The sequence below is a fragment of the Pelophylax lessonae genome (genome assembly GCF_965119305.1).
Source record: "Pelophylax lessonae genome assembly, chromosome: 3".
NCBI lineage: Eukaryota > Metazoa > Chordata > Amphibia > Anura > Ranidae > Pelophylax > Pelophylax lessonae.
Window position 1 is genome coordinate 543,657,924 of NC_138770.1, and position 21,875 is coordinate 543,679,798.

A 21,875-nucleotide genomic window follows, 5' to 3' on the forward strand; every position below is an offset into this window, starting at 1 on the left:
CCGCAACAATCACGGCAAAATTGCACCTTGTTTGGGAAGTGGCATTAAGGAATATTGGCATCGCAAACTCGTCCTGGAATCATGGCGATTCCAACAGCGGTTCATATCAATGGAGCCTTATGCCCCGTACACACGTTCCAGTAATCGTACGAAAAAACTCGCCCTGATCGCACGATGATCTGATTGTTAGTACACAGCTCTTGACAGCCGATCATGACAGTTCATCCAACAAAATCCAAAGGGACAAACAGGAAAACTTCTGTCGTACGACAGCCTCGCGAACGACAATCGTTTCATCAGTACACTATGCGTCCGATAAAAATCGAACGACAAAGACCGCGCATGCTCAGAAACACTAAAATAACACGGAAAAAGCCTGGCTGCCATTATTTTTGTTTTGCACCATCCGATACGTAGCTAAGCAACCAGGAAGCTTTTCCCGAATCGTACGACAAAAATCATACGGTTTGTACGCATTGTTGAATTCGATGTTAGTATCATGCAACAAAATGCTAACGATAAGTCGTCCGATTATCTGAACGTGTGTACGGGGCATTAGTAAATGAGCAGAAGTTCTGCTGAATTGCATCACCCAATCTTGTGGGGGGAGAAGGGCCTTAGGCAGGGAGGTGACCAAGAACCCAATGGTCACTCTGACAGAGCTCTAGCATATCTCTGTGTAGAGAGGAGAAACTTCCAGAGGAACAACCATCTCTGCAGCACTCCACCAATCAGGCCTGTTTGGTAGAGTGACCAGATGGAAGCCACTCCTCAGTAAAAGGCACATGGCAGCCCGCCTGGAGTTTGCCAAAAGGCATCTGAAGGACTCTCAGACCATGAGAAACAAAATCTTTGGTCTGATGAAACAAAAATTGAACTCTTTGGCCTGAATGGCAAGCGTCATGTCTGGAGAACACGAGGCCCCACTCATCACCTGGCCAATACCATCCTACACTGAAGCATGATTGTGGCAGCATCATGCTGTGGGGATGTTTTTCAGTGGCAGGAACTGGGAAACTAATCAGGATTGAGGGAAAGATTAATGCAATAATGTACAGAGACATCCTTGATGAAAACCTGCTCCAGAGCGCTCTGGACCTCAGACAGGGCCAAGGTTCAGCATTCAACAGAACAATGACCCTAAGCACGCAGCCAAGATAACAAAAGAGTGGCTACGGGACAACTCTGTGAATGTCCTTGACTGGCCCAGCCAGAGCCCAGATTTGAACCTGATTGAATATTTCTGGAGCTCTGATATCCGTCCTGTTGATGTTGTATATTTTTACCTTTGAGTCAGACTGTGAGCTGTATTTCTTTATACGTTCTGCACTGACATGTTTGATTGTGAGTTTCATAACATGTATTATTGTGTATTTTCTCAATAAACCTTTCTTTTGATTCAAAAAAGAATATCTCTGGAGATCTAAAAATGGCTGTGCACCGGTGCTCCCCATCCAACTTTATAGAGCTTGAGAGGTCCTGCAAAGAATGGGAGAAACTGGCCAAAATAGGTGTGCCAGACTTGTAGCATTAAGCCCCGTACACACGTACCGATCATCGGCCGAACGATCGGCCGTCTTTTGTCCAGGGCTGTCCTGTCCGCTGAAAAGTGCAAAAGACTGCACACGAATTTTGTCGGCCAACAACAGCCGACTGCAGAAGTGATGTCATGTGATGGTTGACTTTCCGTGTTTTTTTTCTTTTCTGAGCATGCCCAGTCTTGCAAATCTGCTGTCTGTCGGCCGAATTCTGTACTGACTGGCGAACAATTGGCCGTTCTGGTGTTGGCCTACAAAAATTTTAATGCCTGCACGACAGATTCTGTACGGCCGAAAATGCGCTGTCGGCTGTCGGAAGCTTCATACTAACAAGCCTACAATCGGCCGATCGGTCGGCGGCAGAATATTTGCGGCCGACAATCGCTACGTGTGTACGGGGCTTTATACTCAAAAAGACTTGAGGCTGTAATTGGTACCAAAGATGCTTCAACAAAGTATTGAGCAAAGGCTGTGAATACTTATGTACATGGGATTTTTTTTTTTAAATAAATTTGCAATGATTTCAAACAAACTTATTTCACATTGTCATTATGGGGTATTGTTTGTAGGCTTTTAAAGAGGAAGTAAACCCTCCTCTGACACTTTTACCTATAGGTAGGCCCAGGGCTGGCCCAAGACATTGTGCTGCCTGGGTCCGAGAATGAAATGCTGCCCCCCCCCCCCCAAAAAAAAAAAAAATTCACGCCCTCCAAGAGGCCCCCACATTCTATAGGACTATGAAAGCAGTCAGAGGGGTGTGAGTGTGTACGGAGTGACAGCAAGAGCAGGACAGAGCAGTTGACACTGGGCAGATGAGCGCACCAGGCTTTCTACTGTCTATAATGCCACAGTGCCCTGCAGGGCTGTGGGAATGGTACAGGAGAATGCAGGGCTGCGGGAATGGTACAGGAGAATGCGGGGCTGCGGGCATGGTACAGGAGAATGCAGTGCTGCGGGCATGGTACAGGAGGATGCAGGGCTGAGGGCATGGTACAGGAGAATGCAGTGCTGCAGGCATGGTACAGGAGAATGCAGGGCTGCAGGAATGGTACAGGAGAATGCAGGGCCTAGGACATGGTACAGGAGAATGCAGGGCTGCGGGCATGGTACAGGAGAATGCAGGGCTGAGGGCATGGTACAGGAGAATGCAGGGCTGAGGGCACGGTACAGGAGAATGCAGTGCTGCGGGCATGGTACAGGAGGATGCAGGGCTGAGGGCATGGTACAGGAGAATGCAGTGCTGCAGGCATGGTACAGGAGAATGCAGGGCTGCAGGAATGGTACAGGAGAATGCAGGGCCTAGGACATGGTACAGGAGAATGCAGGGCTGCGGGCATGGTACAGGAGAATGCAGGGCTGAGGGCATGGTACAGGAGAATGCAGTGCTGCGGGCATGGTACAGGAGAATGCAGGGCTGAGGGCACGGTACAGGAGAATGCAGTGCTGCGGACATGGTACAGGAGAATGCAGAGCTGCAGGCATGGTACAGGAGAATGCAGGGCTGAGGGCATGGTACAGGAGAATGCAGTGCTGCGGGCATGGTACAGGAGAATGCAGGGTGGTAGGCATGGTACAGGAGAATGCAGGGCTGAGGGCATGGTACAGGAGAATGCAGTGCTGCGGGCATGGTACAGGAGAATGCAGTGCTGCGGACATGGTACAGGAGAATGCAGAGCTGCAGGCATGGTACAGGAGAATGCAGGGCTGCGGGCATGGTACGGGAGAATGCAGTGCTGCGGGCATGGTACAGGAGAATGAGAATGCAGTGCTGCGGGCATGGTGCAGGAGAATGCAGAGCTGCGGGCATGGTACAGGAGAATGCAGGGCTGAGGGCATGGTACAGGAGAATGCAGTGCTGCGGGCATGGTACAGGAGAATGCAGTGCTGCGGGCATAATACAGAAGAATGCAGGGCTCTAGGCATGGTACAGGAGAAAACAGGGGTGTGGGCATGGTACAGGAGAATGCAGGGCTGCGGGCATGGTACAGAAGAACGCAGGGTGGCGGACATGGCACAGGAGAATGCAGGGCTGCGGGCATGGTACAGGAGAATGCGGGGCTGCGGGCATGGTACAGGAGAATGCAGGGCTGCGGGCATGGTACAGGAGAATGTGGGGCTGCGGGCATGGTGCAGGAGAATGCAGGGCTGCGGGCATGGTACAGGAGAATGCAGGGCTGCGGGCATGGTGCAGGAGAATGTGGGGCTGCGGGCATGGTGCAGGAGAATGCGGGGCTGCGGACATGGTGCAAGAGAATGCGGGGCTGCGGGCATGGTACAGGAAAATGCGGGGCTGCGGGCATGGTGCAGGAGAATGCAGGGCTGCGGGCATGGTGCAGGAGAATGCGGGGCTGCGGGCATGGTACGGGAGAATGCGGGGCTGCGGGCATGGTGCAGGAGAATGCGGGGCTGCGGGCATGGTACAGGAGAATGCGGGGCTGCGGGCATGGTGCAGGAGAATGCAGGGTGCGGGCATGGTGCAGGAGAATGCAGGGTGCGGGCATACTACAGGAGATGCAGTGCTGTGGGCATGTACCATGCCCGCCGCAGCACTGCATCTTCTGTAGCATGCATGCAGCCCCACATAATGGCAGGTAGTGTGGCTGTGTATGGAGCAGTCTCACTTACCTGTTCCTAAAGGGCGCCTTAGGTTTTAAAAATGGCTGGGGAGGCGGAGCTGGAGTTCAGAAGGCTGGAGGAAGCTGGAGGGGCGGAATCCATGTGTGCTGGGGAGGCGGAGTTCCGATCAGAGCCGAGTGCCTGGGGAAACGAACGTCGGCACAAGGTCCGCGGCTGGCCTGACATGCACACTGCGCATGTGCCGCCCGCCGCCGCCGCTCGGTGAAGTCCGTACATGTTCGGCTATTCCCGGAAATAGCCGAACTTTTACGGGCTTTTCCGAGCGGCGGTGGCCGGCGGCACATGCGCAGTGTGCATGTCAGGCCAGCCGCGGACCTTTTTTTTTTTTTTTTTTTTTAGCAATAGCCGAAGAGAAGAGGCGGCCGGGGGCCGCCCCTCTCTAAGTGCCGCCTGGGTCCCATGGTCCCACCGGGACCCATGGTAGGGCCGGCCCTGGGTAGGCCTATGATAAGGCTTACCTATAGGTACTGTAAATATCTCCTAAACATGTACCGTTTAGGAGATATTTACCTTACATGCAGCCAGTGACGTCACTGGTGCATGCGCTCTGAAGGAACGGCCGCTGGTGCCATTTCTTCAGAGCCCCGTGCAGTGACTGTCGGCTCCCGCACGCGTGCGCGGGAGTGACGTCACCGCGGCTCCGGCCAATCAGATGGCCGGATGCCGCGATCCCGTAAGACGGGCGACTGGACATGTTGCCCGTCATACAGGTGAGTGGGCGGCACGGTGGGGGCTCGTTCTTAGGTAAGTATTTCATAATGAGCTAGTATGCTATGCATACTAGCTCATTATGGGTTTCTCTTTCAGGTTGCAGCAAAAAAAAAAGTTCCATGGGTTTACAACCTCTTTAAAGCGGAGTTCCGCGCACAGATGTCATTTTTCAATAAGCATACCCCCGGGACAGTCAGGGCTAGTACATTCCACAATGGCTAGCCTCTGATCTGTCCCGGTTCGCACTTACCTTTTAGAAGAAATACTTCTTCTAAAGCCGGTGCTGAAGCCGGTGCGGTCCTCTTCTGCGTCTTCTTCCGCATCTTCTTCTCCCAGAATGCGCCGCACCGGCCCCTCTCCTCACTTCACTTTAGCAGGGGAATGCGGCGTCGCCCGGAAATGACGAGCGGGGCCGGTGCCGTCGCATTGATTCCTGGGAGCTATGACGTTCAGCTCCCAGGAATCATCGCGAGGCAGGAAGTGACGGGGTGAGCCGCGGCTCCGAGGGAGGGAGTACCCTGAGGTGAGTATTTACGATCTACAATTACAAGGTGAGTTTTAAAAAAAAAAAACCTAACTATCCAATTCCTTTTCAGGTTATCCAGAACTAGCGGACGGGCACAAAAAAAAAACATTGATTTTGTGCCCGGAACTCCGCTTTAAGGAAAATTATGAATTGAATCTATTTTGGAATAAGGTTGTAACATAACAAAATGTGGAAAAAGTGAAGCGCTGTGAATACTTTCCATATGCATTGTAGATCAGACCAAAATGAGGGACAAATGAGGAGGACAGAGGGGCTTTGTTCCAAATCAGGGACAGTCCCTTGAAATCAGGGACAGCTGGGAGGTATGCATGTAATGTATTACACACCGGGACGGTACAGGACCTGCCATTTTATTAGCTCTCGGGGGTCCCATTATATAAACATTGCAGTGCCCCCTGTACTTCCCAAGCATTAGTAATTCATTTTTATTTAAACGTCATAAGCAAATATAGCGGATTCCAATAGATACAAAGTAGCAGGACCGACGGCAATCGATTGCTCTTCCCTAGGAGTGTACTCTCGTGTAGACGTGCCCTGGATTCGGTGATTGGCTGCTCTGCTCTGGAGTGGGCGGGCCCCGTGTTGTGCTCAGTGTCAGTGTCCTGGGATCACCATGCACCGTTCTTTCAGTTCCCTACAACTTCTCCGGCACATCTCCGGCCAGGGGGGGCCGCGCTGTGCTGCGATCCGGCTCCAGTTGTCTTGGAAACAAAGCAGGATGGTAAGGATCGATGTGTGCCGGCGGTATCGGCGTGCTGCAGAGGAAGGTGACCTTCCTGTCCTGGGGATCACACTAGGCGGACTGTCAGGCATGTTGGGATTGAATCCTACAAGGAGGTCACTGTCATGGGTACATTTTCAGATCACTGGAAGGGAGCACAGTCCTAGGAGAATGGGGGAGGCTGACATTGATCGCCATTCATTTTATAATGTCAGAGTTGGAGGTGACACACTGATTGGCATTCCAGGTCACAGATCTGTAACAAGCATTGCCACCAGGATCTCTCACACTCATATTACAGCTTACAAGTCACAGCTCTGTGTCTCCAAGTGTATGCACACCATACAGCTGGGCAACAAGATTTACAGACATCCAAACCTGCAAAAACTCACCCCCACCAATTTAACACAACTAGAGGATAATAAAATGGAATAAGTATACGGAGGTTTACTTCTTCTGAGAGATATTAAAGGAACACTCTAACCACCATGACCACTTCATTGATTTGAAGTGATCATGGTGGTAGGAGTCAGAAACACTGCACATGCTGGGATATTTACAATTATGTGCTGGGGGCTAGTTGCACCCCTAGCACATGTGACTTTCTGCTTGGGGGTACTGCTGGCCTGGTAGTTACCGCTGGCGGGTACTGCTGGTAGTTACCGCCGGCTGGTACTTCTGCTGGTTACTGCCGGCTGGTACTTCTGCTGGTTACTGCCGGCTGGTACTTCTGCTGGTAGTTACTGCCGGCTGGTACTTCTGCCGGTAGTTACTGCCGGCTGGTACTTCTGCTGGTTACTGCCGACTGGTACTGCTGCTGGTTACTGCCGGTTACTGCCGACTGGTACTGCTGCTGGTTACTGCAGACTGGTACTGCTGCTGGTTACTGCCGGCGGGTACTGCTGCTGGTTACTGCTGCAGGTTACTGCCGGCGGGTACTGCTGCAGGTTACTGCCGGCGGGTACTGCTGCAGGTTACTGCCGGCGGGTACTGCTGCAGGTTACTGCCGGCGGGTACTGCTGCAGGTTACTGCCGGCGCGTACTGCTGCTGGTTACTGCCGGCGCGTACTGCTGCTGGTTACTGCCGGCGCGTACTGCTGCTGGTTACTGCCGGCGCGTACTGCTGCTGGTTACTGCCGGCGCGTACTGCTGCTGGTTACTGCCGGCGCGTACTGCTGCTGGTTACTGCCGGCGCGTACTGCTGCTGGTTACTGCCGGCGCGTACTGCTGCTGGTTACTGCCGGCGCGTACTGCTGCTGGTTACTGCCGGCGCGTACTGCTGCTGGTTACTGCCGGCGCGTACTGCTGCTGGTTACTGCCGTCGCGTACTGCTGCTGGTTACTGCCGTCGCGTACTGCTGCTGGTTACTGCCGGCGCGTACTGCTGCTGGTTACTTCCGGCGCGTACTGCTGCTGGTTACTGCCGGCTGGTTACTGCCGGCTGGTACTGCTGCTTGTTACTGCTGGCGGGAAATGCTGGCTCCTCTGAGAGACATCAACAGAATGTGAGGAGCGGCACTGCAGGAAGCATGTAAAGCCGATGCTTCCTGTATCTCTCCTCTCACATTTGATATCACTCCGCCTGTGACAGGCCAGAGCCGGAACTATACAGGATACATCGGCTCCGTTCTGACAGCCCAAGACGGCATATCGCTCGGCACTTGCGGGTGTCAGGGAGCCGCAGCCCATATACGAGAGACTCTCGCACATCGCAGGAGACTTGGGATATCTGTATTTATTGAGTGAGGTCAGCGATGGCAGCCCCCATTTTTCTCTTAGAACATGGTCACTTTAAACACTGCTATAGCAGGCCAATTCTGGCACTCCGCTCCTACATGGAAAAATCATCCATTTTTTTTTTTGCTAGAAAATCACTCAGAATCCCCAAACATTATATATGTTTTTGTTTTTTTAACAGAGACCCTAGGGCAGTGATGGGCAGCCTTGGCACCACCAGATGTTTTGGAACTACCTTTCCCATGATGCTCAACTACACTGCAGAGTGCATGAACATCATGGGAAATGTAGTTCCAAAACATCTGGGGTGCCAAGGTTTGCCATCACTGCCCCACGGAATAAAATGGTGGTCATTACAAGTTTTTACACACGGTATTTGCGCAGCAATTTTTCATGTGTTTTTTTTTTTTTTTTTTTTTTGGCAAAAAACAGTTTCATGAATTAAAAAAACAACAAAAAAAACACTAAAGTTAGCCCAATTTTCTTTTTAATGTGAAAGATGATGTTACCCCGAGTAAATGGATACCTAACATGTCATGCTTTAAAATTGCGCACACTTGTGGAGTGGTGCCAAACTTCAGTACTTAAAAATCTCCATAGGCAACGCTTAAAACATTTTTATAGTTTGTGTTTAGAGTTACAGAGGTGGTTTGGGCTAGAATGAATTCACGGCGATATCTCATGTGTGGTTTGAACCCGTTTTACATACAGTATCCCACAAAAGTGAGTACACCCCTCACATTTTTTGTACATATTTTATTATATCTTTTCATGTGACAACACTGAAGAAATGACACTTTGCTACAATGTAAAGTAGTGAGTGTACAGCTTGTATAACAGTGTAAATTTGCTGTCCCCTCAAAATAACTCAACACACAGCCATTAATGTCCATAATGACCAAATATGTTTATCTTGGTCACATCAGACCACAGGACATGGTTCCAGTAATCCACATCCTTAGTCTGCTTGTCTTCAGCAAACTATTTGCGGGCTTTCTTGTGCATCATCTTTAGAAGAGGCTTCCTTCTGGGGTGACAGCCATGTAGACCAATTTGATGCAGTGTATGGTCCAAGCACTGACAGGCTGACCCCCCCCCACCCCTTTAAACTCTGCAGCGATGCTGGCAGCACTCATATTCTATTTTACAAAGTCAACCTCTGAATATGACGCTGAGCAAGTGCTCTAAACTTCTTTGGTCAATCATGGCGAGGCCTGTTCTGAGTGGAACCTGTCCTGTTAAACCGCTGTATGGTCTTGGCCACCGTGCTGCAGCTCAGTTTCAGGGTCTTGGCAATCTTCTTATAGCCTAGGCCATCTTTATGTAGAGCAACAATTCATTTTTTTCAGATCCTCAGAGTTCTTTGCCATGAAATGCTATGTTGAACTTCAGTGACCAGTATGAGCGAGTGAGAGCGATAACACCAAATTTAACACACCTGCCCCCCATTCACACCTGAGACCTTGTAACACGAACGGGTCACATGACATCGGGGAGGGAAAATGGCTAATTGGGCCCAATTTGGACATTTTCACTTAGGGGTGTACTCACTTTTGTTGCCAGCGGTTAAGACATTAACCACTTTCAGACCAGAGGATTTGGCTGGCTGCTCAATGACCAGGCCCTATTTTGCGATTCGGCACTGTGTGACTTTAACGGACAATTGCGTGGTAGTGCAACGTTGTACCCAAACAAAATTGACATCCTTTTTTTCCCACAAATAGAGCTTTCTTTTGGTGGTATTTGATCACCTGTGCGATTTTTTTTTTTTTTTTTTTTTTTTTTTTTTTTTTTTTTTGCGCTATTAACAAAAAAAGAGCGACAATTTAAAAAACATCACAATATTTTTCACATTCTTTTATATGAAATTAAAAAAAAAAAATGTAAAAATCAAAATTTTTTAACATTTTAGGCCAATTTGTTTTCCGCTACATAATTGTGGTAAAAAAAATCGCAATAGGTGTATTTTGATTGGCTTGCGCAAAAGTTATTGCGTTTACTAACTATGGGAAAGATTTATGGCATTTTTGTTTTTTTTGTAGTAATCGCGGCGATCTGCGATTTTTTTTTTTTTTTTTTTTTTTTTTTTTTTTTTTGCGGGACTGCGACATTGCGGCGGACAGGTCGGACCCCTAACTGACATTGACACTTTTGGGGGTACCAGTGACATTACTACAGTAATCAGTGCTATAACTATGCACTGTTACTGTAAAAATGACACTGGCAGGGAAGGGGTTAACACCGTGGGTGATCAAGGGGTTAAATGTGTCCCTAGGGACATGATTCTAACTGTCAGGGGGCGTGGCTTGTGAAGTAATCAGAGACATGCAATCCTATATAGCAGGATCGCATAGCCTCTGTGATTTCTTCAGGGAGAATGACAGACGGCTGTGTTTACATCAGCCGTCTGTCTTTCTCTCTCAGCTGCGGGAGATCGTGAGTGGCCGCTGGTCATCGGAGCCGTCGGTCACACGCACTGGCTCCCTGGCTGACGAGCGGGGGCGGGAGTGCGCCACCTAGAGTCTCCTGAGCGAGCGACGTAGTACTACGTCACTTTGCCCAGGAGTTTCTGCCTGCCGCAGTAAATCTGCGGTGGGCGCTCGCTAAGTGGTTAATGTTCACGCAATATTACTTTAGGCCCCTTTCACACTTGTGCGACTTGGGACTGCAAAGTCGCATGACAAGTCGTACGCTATGATTTCAAATGAGTACCGTTCGTATCTGTGTGACTTCAAAGTAGTCCCTGCACTACTTTGGTCCGACTTTGATGCGACCTGAGGTCCATAGACCTCAAGATTACACAGGCATTGCTTCAAGCCACGTCAAAATTGCATCACTTTTTAGGTCGCAAAAGTGTGAAAAAGGCCTTAAATGATTTTCATCTACCCCCACAAGTAAACATTTAAAATTCAACATTTGTGCCATCTGCACTTTGCCCTGATAAACAGTAACAACAGGCTAATATGAACAGCATAGAAGTAAGGCAGCCAGTATATTGGAGGATTCCTGAAATTCTCATATAATTGGCCTGTTTCTGGCATGCAACTGTTTAAATGCAACTTTAAAATGTTTTTTTTTTTTTTTTTTTTTTTGTAATCCTGAGCAAACGCTGTTATAACCATATTTTGTATGCCTGTACCATCTACCCTTTTATTGTAAAGCACTGCAAAAACTATTTGTGATTTCTGTGAATCGCGCCAAAGATTTAATGTGTAAATGAAACTAAAAATAAAACTAAAAACTAGAATTAACACTATTATCTCAATTTGAATATATTCTATGTGATCAGCAGCGCTAGCCCTTAAATTATGAACACACCAATCAACCACATTTACAATTAGTGAATATTGCATTAAAAATACTGTGCCTATGCTGCCATTAACCACTTAACGCAAACTGGCGTAGACCTATGAACAGGTGACTTTAAGTGGCTGTACCGGGATGATGCCTCTATCTAGAGGCATCATCCTGGTACCGTTTTTTAGAGACGGCGGTTGGCTTTCCGGCAGTAATGACCGTTGCGGCTCAGGAGCCGCTCGGCCGTTACTCCCCCCCCCCCCCCCCCGCCACATTCCGCGGCCCTGCCCAGGTCTCCCGTCCTACCGGGAGACCCGAGCAACCAGCCAGCGCGTCTGCCGGCTAGCTGGAGTCCCGATCAAAGCCGGATGCGGCTTCGGCCATGTCTCCGATGACGTAACCCGAAGGCGGTGTCCATGACGTCACATCCGGGTTACATGGCTGCTAAAGGCGTCGGATTTAAAAAGTGAGTGTATTCAAAAATGCTGTTTTCGGCTACATGGAAGTATAGTGGAGGGGTCTAGGGTCTTTTAGACCCCGGATCCCTTCATAAAGAGTACCTGTCACTGCCTATTGCTGTCACAAGGGATGTTTACATTGCTTGTGACAGCAATAAAAGTGATCAGATTTTTTTTTTTTTTTTTTTTTTAAAACTGTGTTAAAATTAAAAAAAATTGAGAAAAAAACATTCCCCTCTGGGTGATCTCTGTACATTGCAACAATTTTCACAAACTTTGTTGCAGATTCCAACCTTTTTGTTATTTTGAAGAAATCCCTGTGTGTTTGTCTGTGCCCATGTGGGAAATTGAATCTAATGGAAGTGGTTTCATAATTATCAATCAGCTGTGCACCTGCAGGGCTCTAATGAAGAAAGCTGCTTGGCCTGCATATCTTTAGCGGTGTTGCTATTGGGAGTATCTCACCAAAAATGACATTTTTGTTGCAGGGCATGCCAGAAATGTGACTTGTATCTTAGGCAGACTTCTGGGAAAATTGGTGAGCCAATCACACAAGCAGGAAATGATGTTTCTGGGGTGTGTTCAGTATACATTCTGTGTACAGAACCCCTCCAGGTAGCCATATCCTATTGCATTACATTTTCAGAAAATTTCAGCGACTGCTGATTGAACAGGAAATGTAAATTTTAACAACATTTAATTACAATGTGACTTTTGTCGCAATTGTATACGTTTTTTTCTTTATTTGCTATTTTTTTCCTCCATGAGACCCCATTCACACTAGCGCGACTTGTCAGGCGACTTGGTCGCCTGACAAGTCGCGGTGGGTCGTCTGCCATTGATTAGCACAGGACCCGTTCTAATAGGTGCGACACAAGTCGCTCCGACTTAGAAAAAGGGTCCTGTACTACTTTGGGGCGACCTGGAGGCGACTTGCATTGACTTCAATAATATGAAGTCCGTGCATGTCGCGCCGAGGTCGCGGTGCACGCTGTTCACCGTGACTTCACAGGTCGCCCCGGGAAGTCGTGTCGCCCCTTTTAAGCAGTGCTTTACAGTATAATAAGGGAGACAGTACAGTCGCAATACCATAAATAAAATAGTTGTTTTGGGCTTATGTGTATTGCCCATGGTTGAGCTCCCATACTAGTTTCCACAGGACTCTGGTAGCTTATATGTGCCACGGTCCAGTGATCAGCTATACAAAGCTAATATATGTAAAATTGGCTTTGTACGTGGTATGAGAGAGAGATTAAAGTAAGTCTGTTACACCACTTGTACCTACAGGTAAGCCATTAATAGTCACAGTACCTACAGGTAAATCTTATCTCCCAAACTTGCACAGATTAGGGGGAAATTCAGAGTGCATGCGGCAGATGGTGTCATCGGCGCATGCTCTCTGAAGGTTCCGGCTTACCGTGCCGGACCTAAAGAGCCGTGCCGTAAACGGCGGCATGTGCGTGAGTGACATCCTCGTGGTTTTAACCACTCACAGTGCCGGAGCCCACAAACCCGGAAGAAACACCGGGTAAGATGTCAGCCGTCTCAGTGGTGAGCGGGCGCCGCTGGAAGGGCTTCGTTCTAAGCTAAGTATTGCATAATGAGCTAGTATGGGATGCATACTAGCTCATTATGCCTTTGTCTTACAGGTTTTTTTTTTTTTTTTTTCTTAGGGGATTTACAGCCTCTTTAACCACTTAAGCCCCGGAAGATTTTACCCCCTTCCTGACCAGGGGGTTTTTTGCGTTTTTTTTTTTTTACTGCGTGACTTTGACGGACAATTGCGCGGTCGTGCCACACTGTACCTAAACAAATTTCACGTCCTTTTTTTCCCACAAACAGAGCTTTCTTTTGGGTGTATTTGATCACCTGTGCGATTTTTTGATCATGCGCTATAAACAAAAAAAGAGCATAATTTTTGCAAAAATAACTATTTTTCACTTTTTTTTTTATATGAAATTCCCCCCCAAAAAAATGTAAAAATCTAAATTTTTTTAACATTTTCGGCCAAATTGCTTTACGCTACATATGTTTGGTAAAAAAAATCGAAAAAAGCGTATTTTGATTGGTTTGCGCAAAAGTTATCGCGTTTACTAACAAAGGGAAAGATTTCTGTCATTTTTGGTGTTTTTTTTTTTTAACGAGTAATGGCGGCGATCTGCGATTTTTTTTTTTTTTTTTTTTTTTTTTTTTTTTTTTTGCGGTACTGCGACATTGCGGCGGACAGATCGGACCCTTGACTGACATTTTTGACACTTTTGGGGGTACCAGTGACATTACTGCAGTAATCAGTGCTATATATATGCACTGTTACTGCAAAAATGACACTGGCAGGGAAGGGGTTAACTGTATTGGACAGGGAGGGGTTAAGTGTGTCCTAGGGGCGTGATTCTAACTGTAGGGGGACAGGTCTCCTAGTGTAAAAACAAAGATCAACGGCTCTACATAGTAGAACCGTCTGATCTTCATTTTTACACAGGGGAGAATGACAGGCGGCTTGTTTACATAAGCCGCTCTGTCTTTCTCCCGCTGTACCAGCGATCGTAGTGTGACCGGCGGACATCGGGTCCGCCGGTCACACGCCCACACTCCTTTGTGAACGAGCCGAGGCCGGCGCTCGCCTCGGCGGGTTCGCGCTCGCCCGCTATTGGCTCTAAAAGGAGTGACGTAGACCTACGTCACTCTGCCTGGCCGGGGCTGACTGCCGCAGTAAATATACTGTGAGCAGTCGGCAACCGGTTAAGTGATAGAGCAGTGTTTACCAGTTCAAACTGTTTTGCATAACGCTCTGATGCAACTGAATAGTTTTGAAATAAATTACACATGTGGAGTTAATTATCAATCCATTTTCTCTGCTCTACAGCACCTGGCAGTCATCTGCTTTTAGCCCCTTTTGATGATGTATCCAGCTGTGGGGTTTCACAATGAGGAATGGGAATTTGATTATCTCTTCTTAGGCTGGTAGGGAGCATTCCATATACTGTAGGTGCCAGTATATTTATTGGAATTGTCCCCATATAAAATGAGCAGACTCTTGTAAGATGTTGCCAGTTTCTGATCATTTTTTTGTAACATACAAGCAGTCTCTTGGAACACTGGAGAGGGATCAATAAAAGTGCTATAGGCAGGAACACTGAAGAGGGATCAATAAAAGTGCTATAGGCAGGAACACTGAAGAGGGATCAATAAAAGTGCTATAGGCAGGAACATGGAGAGGGATCAATAAAAGTGCTATAGGCAGGAACATGGAGAGGGATCAATAAAAGTGCTATAGGCAGGAACACTGGAGAGGGATCAATAAAAGTGCTATAGGCAGGAACACTGGAGAGGGATCAATAAAAGTGCTATAGGCAGGAACACTGGAGAGGGATCAATAAAAATGCTATAGGCAGGAACACTGAAGAGGAATCAATAAAAGTGCTATAGACAGAAACACTGGAGATGGATCAATAAAAGTCTTATAGGCAGAAACACTGAAGAGGGATCAATAAAAGTGCTATAGGCAGAAAGAGGGCAATGTTATTACTTACAAATTTCTTTCCTGAAACCACGGGTTGTAGGAAAGAAATTTGCACGATTTCCCCGTCAGCACAGAGAGTGCTGACAGGGGAATCCCTCCTGTTGACCAATTGTCTGTCTGTTCCCGGGATGGGGGCAGGCAGGGAAAGACAGTGATTATCGCTAGCAGCTATAGCAGCCACTAGCGAAAATAGCAAGAGAATCTGACCTCTCAGTCGATCAACTTGGTACATTCAGCCTGCCCATTAACGGTTCAAATCTTGGTCGATTCCTGCTGAACCGGCTGAGATTCCAACCATGTATGGCTGGCTTAACCATCAACTGGACTTGTTTAACCTCTTGTGTCCACATATGCATCCATTAATGGCTGAGGTTTCTTTGCTGAGAGTGTATTCACTGCGCGCTCCCAGCACACTGTTACAAGTCTCTAGTCATGGCCAGGACAAGGAATGGGCAGGAGGGACGGCTGCCCTGAGCGCAATGGTCAATTGCAGGGATGTGGGCGCCCTGACTTTAACCCTAAAAGAAGAGGGGGGCACAGTTTGGCATCTTTGCTCTGGGCGCTGGATGGCATTGTCCCAGCACTGTCTCTAGTAATGATCAGGAACTGGTGGGATGGGCTTCTGATCTTGGGTTGCCACCCCATCCCTTTAAAACTGGACATATATAAATTACCCAGGTTCTGGGGTTCATTTATTGCAGTTTAATTACCACCTTAATCGGCCACAGAGCCTGTCAAATAATATGTGTTCAGTTTTAAAGTGATAGGATGGCAACCCTATCCTGATCGTATGATCACTGTGACAGCCAATCAAAGTGGTCATGTGATCGGGCAGTCCTTTCCACCCCTGGGTGTAAAAATTCAGTTAAAAGGATACTGGAGCTGGATGGGAAGGGGTTAAAGTTGGAGGTGTTATTATATCTTTTCCAAGCCACTTCTCCAGTTCTGAACGGAATAAGGCTGGGTTCACATATGTACGAATTGGATGCATGTTTCCCCGCATCCAATTTACGTGGGACGCGAGAGTGACCGGCTCTCAATGGAGCCGGTTCACATTCAAAAAGGGTTCTGTTCGTGTTTGGGTCCAGTTCAGATAAGAGTTCAGGCAAAAATTCAGAGCTGAGGTCGCACCTGAACAGGTGAACAGAAACGCACTGGGCCCCATGCAGGGAACCGCGGCCGCAATTATGTGAACCCGGCCTAAATGGCTTGGGGATGCTACGAAACATCTTCAGCTATATGGAAAAAATTCAGTTAAATGTGAATAACTACTAGTAGATCTACCATGACCTGGATAAGTGAAAATCATCAGACATGTTATATGTCAACTTTTCCCACCACATCCTTGCAGAAACTGCTTCTATTTATTATGAAACGTGAAATTCTACCCAAAAAGGTTAACTTATGGCGCTTTTCCACTACATGGAACCGAACGGTTCGGCTCGCTTATGTGCTTTTCCACTACTGGTACCGCATGGTACGGTGTAGGAACGGTTCGGTACGGTACGGCGGCGATTTTCCACTGCATGGAACCGAACGATACGGCTCTCAAAAACAGTACCACCTCGATTGTGGTTCCAAGAGGTACCATATCCCACAATCCTTTGCATGCAGTCACTACTAGCCACTGATTGGTCAGAGAATCGTTGTTATCCCACCCACTTAACTTTAGTACTACTTTAGTGGAAAAGCAAACCATACCGTACCGAACCGAACCGTTCCAACACCGTACTATGCACTACCAGCAGTGGAAAAGCAAACCGGGCCAAGCAGGGCCGAGTAGAGCCGAGCCGGTGTAACGTGAGAATTACCTACCCCGTGAGAAAAACCTACCCTCGTCATTTCCGGCCAGGAACAGCTGAGCAGCGCAGCAGTGCGCATGCTCACAGCCCCGGATACCTAATGAAAGAGCTGAGGACCTGACTAGTGCGCATGCGCACTAGTAGGAAATTATCAGGGTGTCCATGAAAAAAACCTACCCACGCCACGCTTACATTAAAACAAGTGTACTGCAATATAAGTAATCTCCGCTCCTGTCCCTGTCACTGCCCTGATCTTGGCTAGTAAATATAAAAGCGGGTCTCGGCTCCGTAATTTATGTTCTCATACACCCGCCGCCGCTTTTATATTTAGTAGCCTAGATGAGGGAAGTGACCGGGACAGGAGTGGAGATCACTCGTATTGCAGCACAGCTGTTTTAATGTAAACGCCGAATTGCATACAGTGCTGTGCAACCGGAAGTGACGAGGGTAGGTTTTTCTCACGGGTAGGTAATTCTCACGGAACACTGGTACTTGCAGTGGAAAAGTGGCATTCGCCTTTAACTCTCTTTGCTTGTAGCTCCGCTTTAATTAATAGCATTCATTATTTATTTATTTTTTTTAGGCCCTTTTCACACTTGTGTGACTTGTCCTGCAATTTGGGACTGCAGTGTCACATGACAAGTTGTACCCCATGATTTCCAATGAGTACCATTCATATCTGTGCGACTTCACTACTTTGGTTCGACTTTGATGTGACTTGAGGCCCATAGACCCCATACACAGGCATTGCTTCAAGTTGCGGCAAAGTTGCGTAGCAAACTTGCTTAAGTGTAGAAGGGACCTTTATATCTGTTTTGGGTTAGGCTTTTAATATCTGTACACATGGACTTTATTTTAAAGGTTTTTCCTAATCTTTTTGTGATGTAGCAAATCCGGTTTGTAATTTCAGGCTAGTTCAGAATCCTATCGAATAGAATCGGACACCTTTGGTGAGCTCAAAGTCCCAAATGACAAGTATTATGGAGCCCAAACTGTTCGATCCACAATGAATTTCAAAATTGGAGGCGTGACTGAACGCATGCCGGTAAGTGCCTAGAACCTGTTATCAAATTTTGAGTGACAAATTTTCTATTTGTTTCCAAAAATGTAATTCACAGTTGAAATGCCTATATAACACGGGTAATGAATTAAAATTCACGGAGGTCTGATCAGTAAACTTTATTCCAGCAGAAGTCCGAATCTCATATTTGTTCTGTGATTCATATCCTTCACATCACAACCCCTCTTTAACATCAGCGTTTTTGTTCCCCCCTCCCCTTCACATCACAGTCCCCTTTTTACATCAGTGTCATTAGGCCTTCCCTTCACATCAACATCCCCCCATTTACAACACAGCCCCACTTTACGTCATGGAGCCCCCCCCTCTTTACTTCACAGTGGCCTGTCTTTATATCACAGTACCCCCTTTACATCACAGTACTCCTCTTTACATTATTGTCCCCCTTTACAATACAGCCCCCCTTTACATTGCACTCCCCACTTTTATTTTGCAGTCCCCCTTCACTTAACATAGTCCCTTTGCATCACAGTCCCCCCATTTGCATCACAGTACTCCCCGTTATATCATAGTCCCCCTTTACATCACAGTGCTTCTCTTTACAATATGGTCCCCTTTTACATCACAGTGCTCCTCTTTACGTTATGATCCCCGTTTTCATCACAGCGCTCCTCTTTACGTTATGGTCCCCCTTTACAATACAGCCCCCCTTTACATTGCAGTCACCCTTTATTTTACAGAGTCCCTTTACATCACAGTCCCCCCCCCCCCCCATTCGCATCACAGTGCTCCCCTTTATATCATAGTCCCCCTTTTCATCACAGTGCTCCTCTTTACGTTATGACCCCCCTTTACATTGCAGTCCCCATCTTTTTTTTGCAGTCCCCCTTTATTTTACAGAGTCCCTTTGCATCACAGTCCCCCCCCCCTATTCGCATCACAGTGCTCCCCTTTATATCATAGTCCCCCTTTACATCAAAGTGCTCCTCTTTACATTATTGTCCCCTTTACAATATAATCCCCATTTACAATACAGCCCTTTACATCGCAGTGTTGCAGTCTGCCCTTTACATCGCAGCCCCCACTTTAAATTACAGCTCCCTATACATTACAGCACCCCATCTTGCATCACTGCCACCCCTTTACTTTGCAGCCCCCCTTTTAAATGACAACCCCATCACATTACAGCTCCCACCTTTACATCACAGCCCTGATTTGCATCACATCCCCCCCCCCCCCTTTTACATCACAGCACCACTCTTTACAATACAGCACCCCCCTTTTATATTTATAAAATGTCTCTACATTACAACCCCTCCAATTCACATCACAGTCCCCAACTTTACATCGCAGCCCCCTTTAGACTATAGCCCTCCCTTTTAGAAACCCCTTTAAACTGCACCCAATCATACCTTATACAGCAGGGCCAGGAGGTGCGTTAGGTCTGGGAGGGCCAGGGCATTCCAACTTTCCCTTATGGCTAGTGGGTGATTGGTTGCTGGGACTGACCTGTGTCATAGCAGCCAATCCCTGCTTGTTAATTTGATGAGTGGGGCTGCTCCCGCCCTTTTTCCAGGCTGGTTGGCATTCCTGTCCTCTGCCATGCTGTGAAGATGACGGTGTCGGCTTCGCAGCAGGGCGGAGGAGGGGGCTGGCAGGTCTTGACAGAGGGTGTGGGAAAAGGAGGAGATACAGGCAGCTGAATGGCGAGGCCGCAGCAGTCCAGACTGACCTGTCGCTAGGTCTGGGTCCGGACCACGGTTCACTATTTATTAATGCATGTTATATAAATTAGAATACCTGCCGAAAGTTTTATGATGCCTTTTTAATCCAACCAATCATCCCAGATAGCTTGGCCATTTCCCAGCACTTCCCCTTTCTGCTCATGTAATAAAGACCGGTCATTGAAACAACCCAAAGCATGATTGATATATTATTTTTTATCCACAAATAAAAATACAAGGGCCTTACATTAAATATCTGCCTTCTGTTCTACTTTGGGAATAGTAATTCCAGTCAAGCTGTAAATCTAACACATGCATAGAAGTTAGCAATCTGTTGTTCTATCACATTTAAACCAACTATAAACTTTTCTCAAATCCAAAGCGTGCTCTGATTTTATGATGTGCTTATTTATATGTGTGGAATTTATCATCCAAGGCTCTTTACACTTGTGCGACTCCAAAGTCGCATGATTTTAAATATGACTATTGCGCTCTCTGGCACTCAAGTCGCATCAAAGTAGTGCTGGAACCTTTTCAAAGTCATTGCGACTTTAAGTTGCGTATATTTAAAAGAGTTCCATTAAAATCAATGGGCTGTACCTTGTCATGTAACTGTATGTTCAGAGCTGCATCAAAAGTCGTGAACAAAGCCTTAAATACTTAGGCCTGTTTTCTAGAGTTTGTGAATTCCTGAATAACTGAGTTCCATCCTAAGCTCAACAAATATGAGTAGCAGAATTGGTCATGCTGGGGTGTAGATTTCATCCTAATGGATCTTGCCGGAGATGTCTGGGCCTGCCCAGAAATTATTGGCATGGACGTCTTCATTACATAAGGAGTTGTGGAACAGAATATTGTGTATTTATAGCTATGAGCAATTCCACATCTCATTATCCCTGATGCAGTGCTGCAGATTTTTTATTTCTACTTTGACATAAGCCTTGTAGTCTCTTCATATAACAGCCTTAGTTTTTTTACTGTCAAAAATAAGCTGGCAGCTTTTGAGTATCACCGAAGGCCATCCTGTGCTCTCCAGGAAATGTATTGGTTTTCAGTTTCAAGATGTTTTTGCTATGTATAGTGTTCTAAATAAATCTCTATTTGTATGTTCCATGCAGTAATAATTTAAATACATTCCTGAGCCTTTCGAATTGGTCAGTCTAGCCACAAGGAGGTTGGCTTTAGAGGTGGTGGGCATAGTTTTTATAGGAAGAATGGCACTGAACCTTGAACCCCAGGCACCAAAAACATTCATACTCCCTAATAGCCACCAAGGATATAAATCTACTTAGTATGTTGCAAATGCCTTTTCAAACCCAGATATTATCTTGTAAAGTAGTGGTGACAACACCACTGTGCTGTACATAGCCTGTGCAGCGAGCACAGCTGTGGGAGGTACCTACTTCAAGCTGTCTGCAAAGCACGACAGGAGGGGGTTGAGACAAGACCAGTCACCATGCAGAATGAGAGAGCAGCGGTAACTGGTCTTTTATTACAGGTAGCTCCTGCACAGAGGTAAAGTTCCACACTGGATTACTGAACGGATCTGGATGAAATGCAGAAAGCACACCAAGATTCAAGGAGGAATAGACACGACAAATGTATTTAGACAATATTTGCTAATCCCAGGGTTCGGCTTTAATGTACCAGTCTGTTTTTTTTTTTTTTTTTAACTTGACAAGGTTGCTTTAAATTAACTTCATTTGCAAACCAACGTTCATCCCTTTGATCTGTAAATGAATAAACAAAAGGAAAGATAAGAAGATGCAATGTTTCTTTTTATCTGTCTGTTTCAGTGGCTGAGCAATGTTGTTGATAAACATTGCTGGCTTTTTTTTTTGACTCATCGGTTGTTAAGCAAGCGGCGGCCCTGCTCCTTATAACAACCAATGATTGCGGCTTTTTTTTTTTTTTACATTTCAGCTGTCAGTGAGGGAATTCCGCTGACAGATGAAATTACATGCCTGAATCGTAGAAATGCTGGATTAAGATCGTGTGGGGGTTAAAATCGCGATCTATTAATGATTAATCATGCAGCTCTATAGCTTATATGTCTCTATAATTCATTTACAGTTTTTGCTTTCTTGTTGATTATTTTTGGTATCTTTGGGGGACCCTGGACCCACACCTACTGCTTTTATACCATAGTCCGACCTACTTCTGGCC

At 46.9% G+C, this 21,875-nt stretch overlaps 1 protein-coding gene across 2 annotated transcripts in view; it reads left to right on the forward strand.

Annotated features, from left to right (window-relative positions):
* The first annotated feature begins 5,993 nt into the window (after positions 1-5,993).
* FH (fumarate hydratase) overlaps positions 5,994-21,875 on the forward strand; it is a 60,706-nt gene continuing 44,824 nt past the window's right edge. Inside the window, exons 1-2 of one of the 2 annotated variants that reach the window (XM_082252067.1) lie at positions 5,994-6,154; positions 17,878-18,012. In XM_082252067.1, coding sequence (XP_082108193.1) covers positions 6,047-6,154; positions 17,878-18,012 — 243 coding nt within the window. In that variant the 5' untranslated portion in view covers positions 5,994-6,046. The remainder of the gene's footprint in view (positions 6,155-17,877; positions 18,013-21,875) is intronic. The other variant, XM_082252066.1, reaches the window with a different exon arrangement.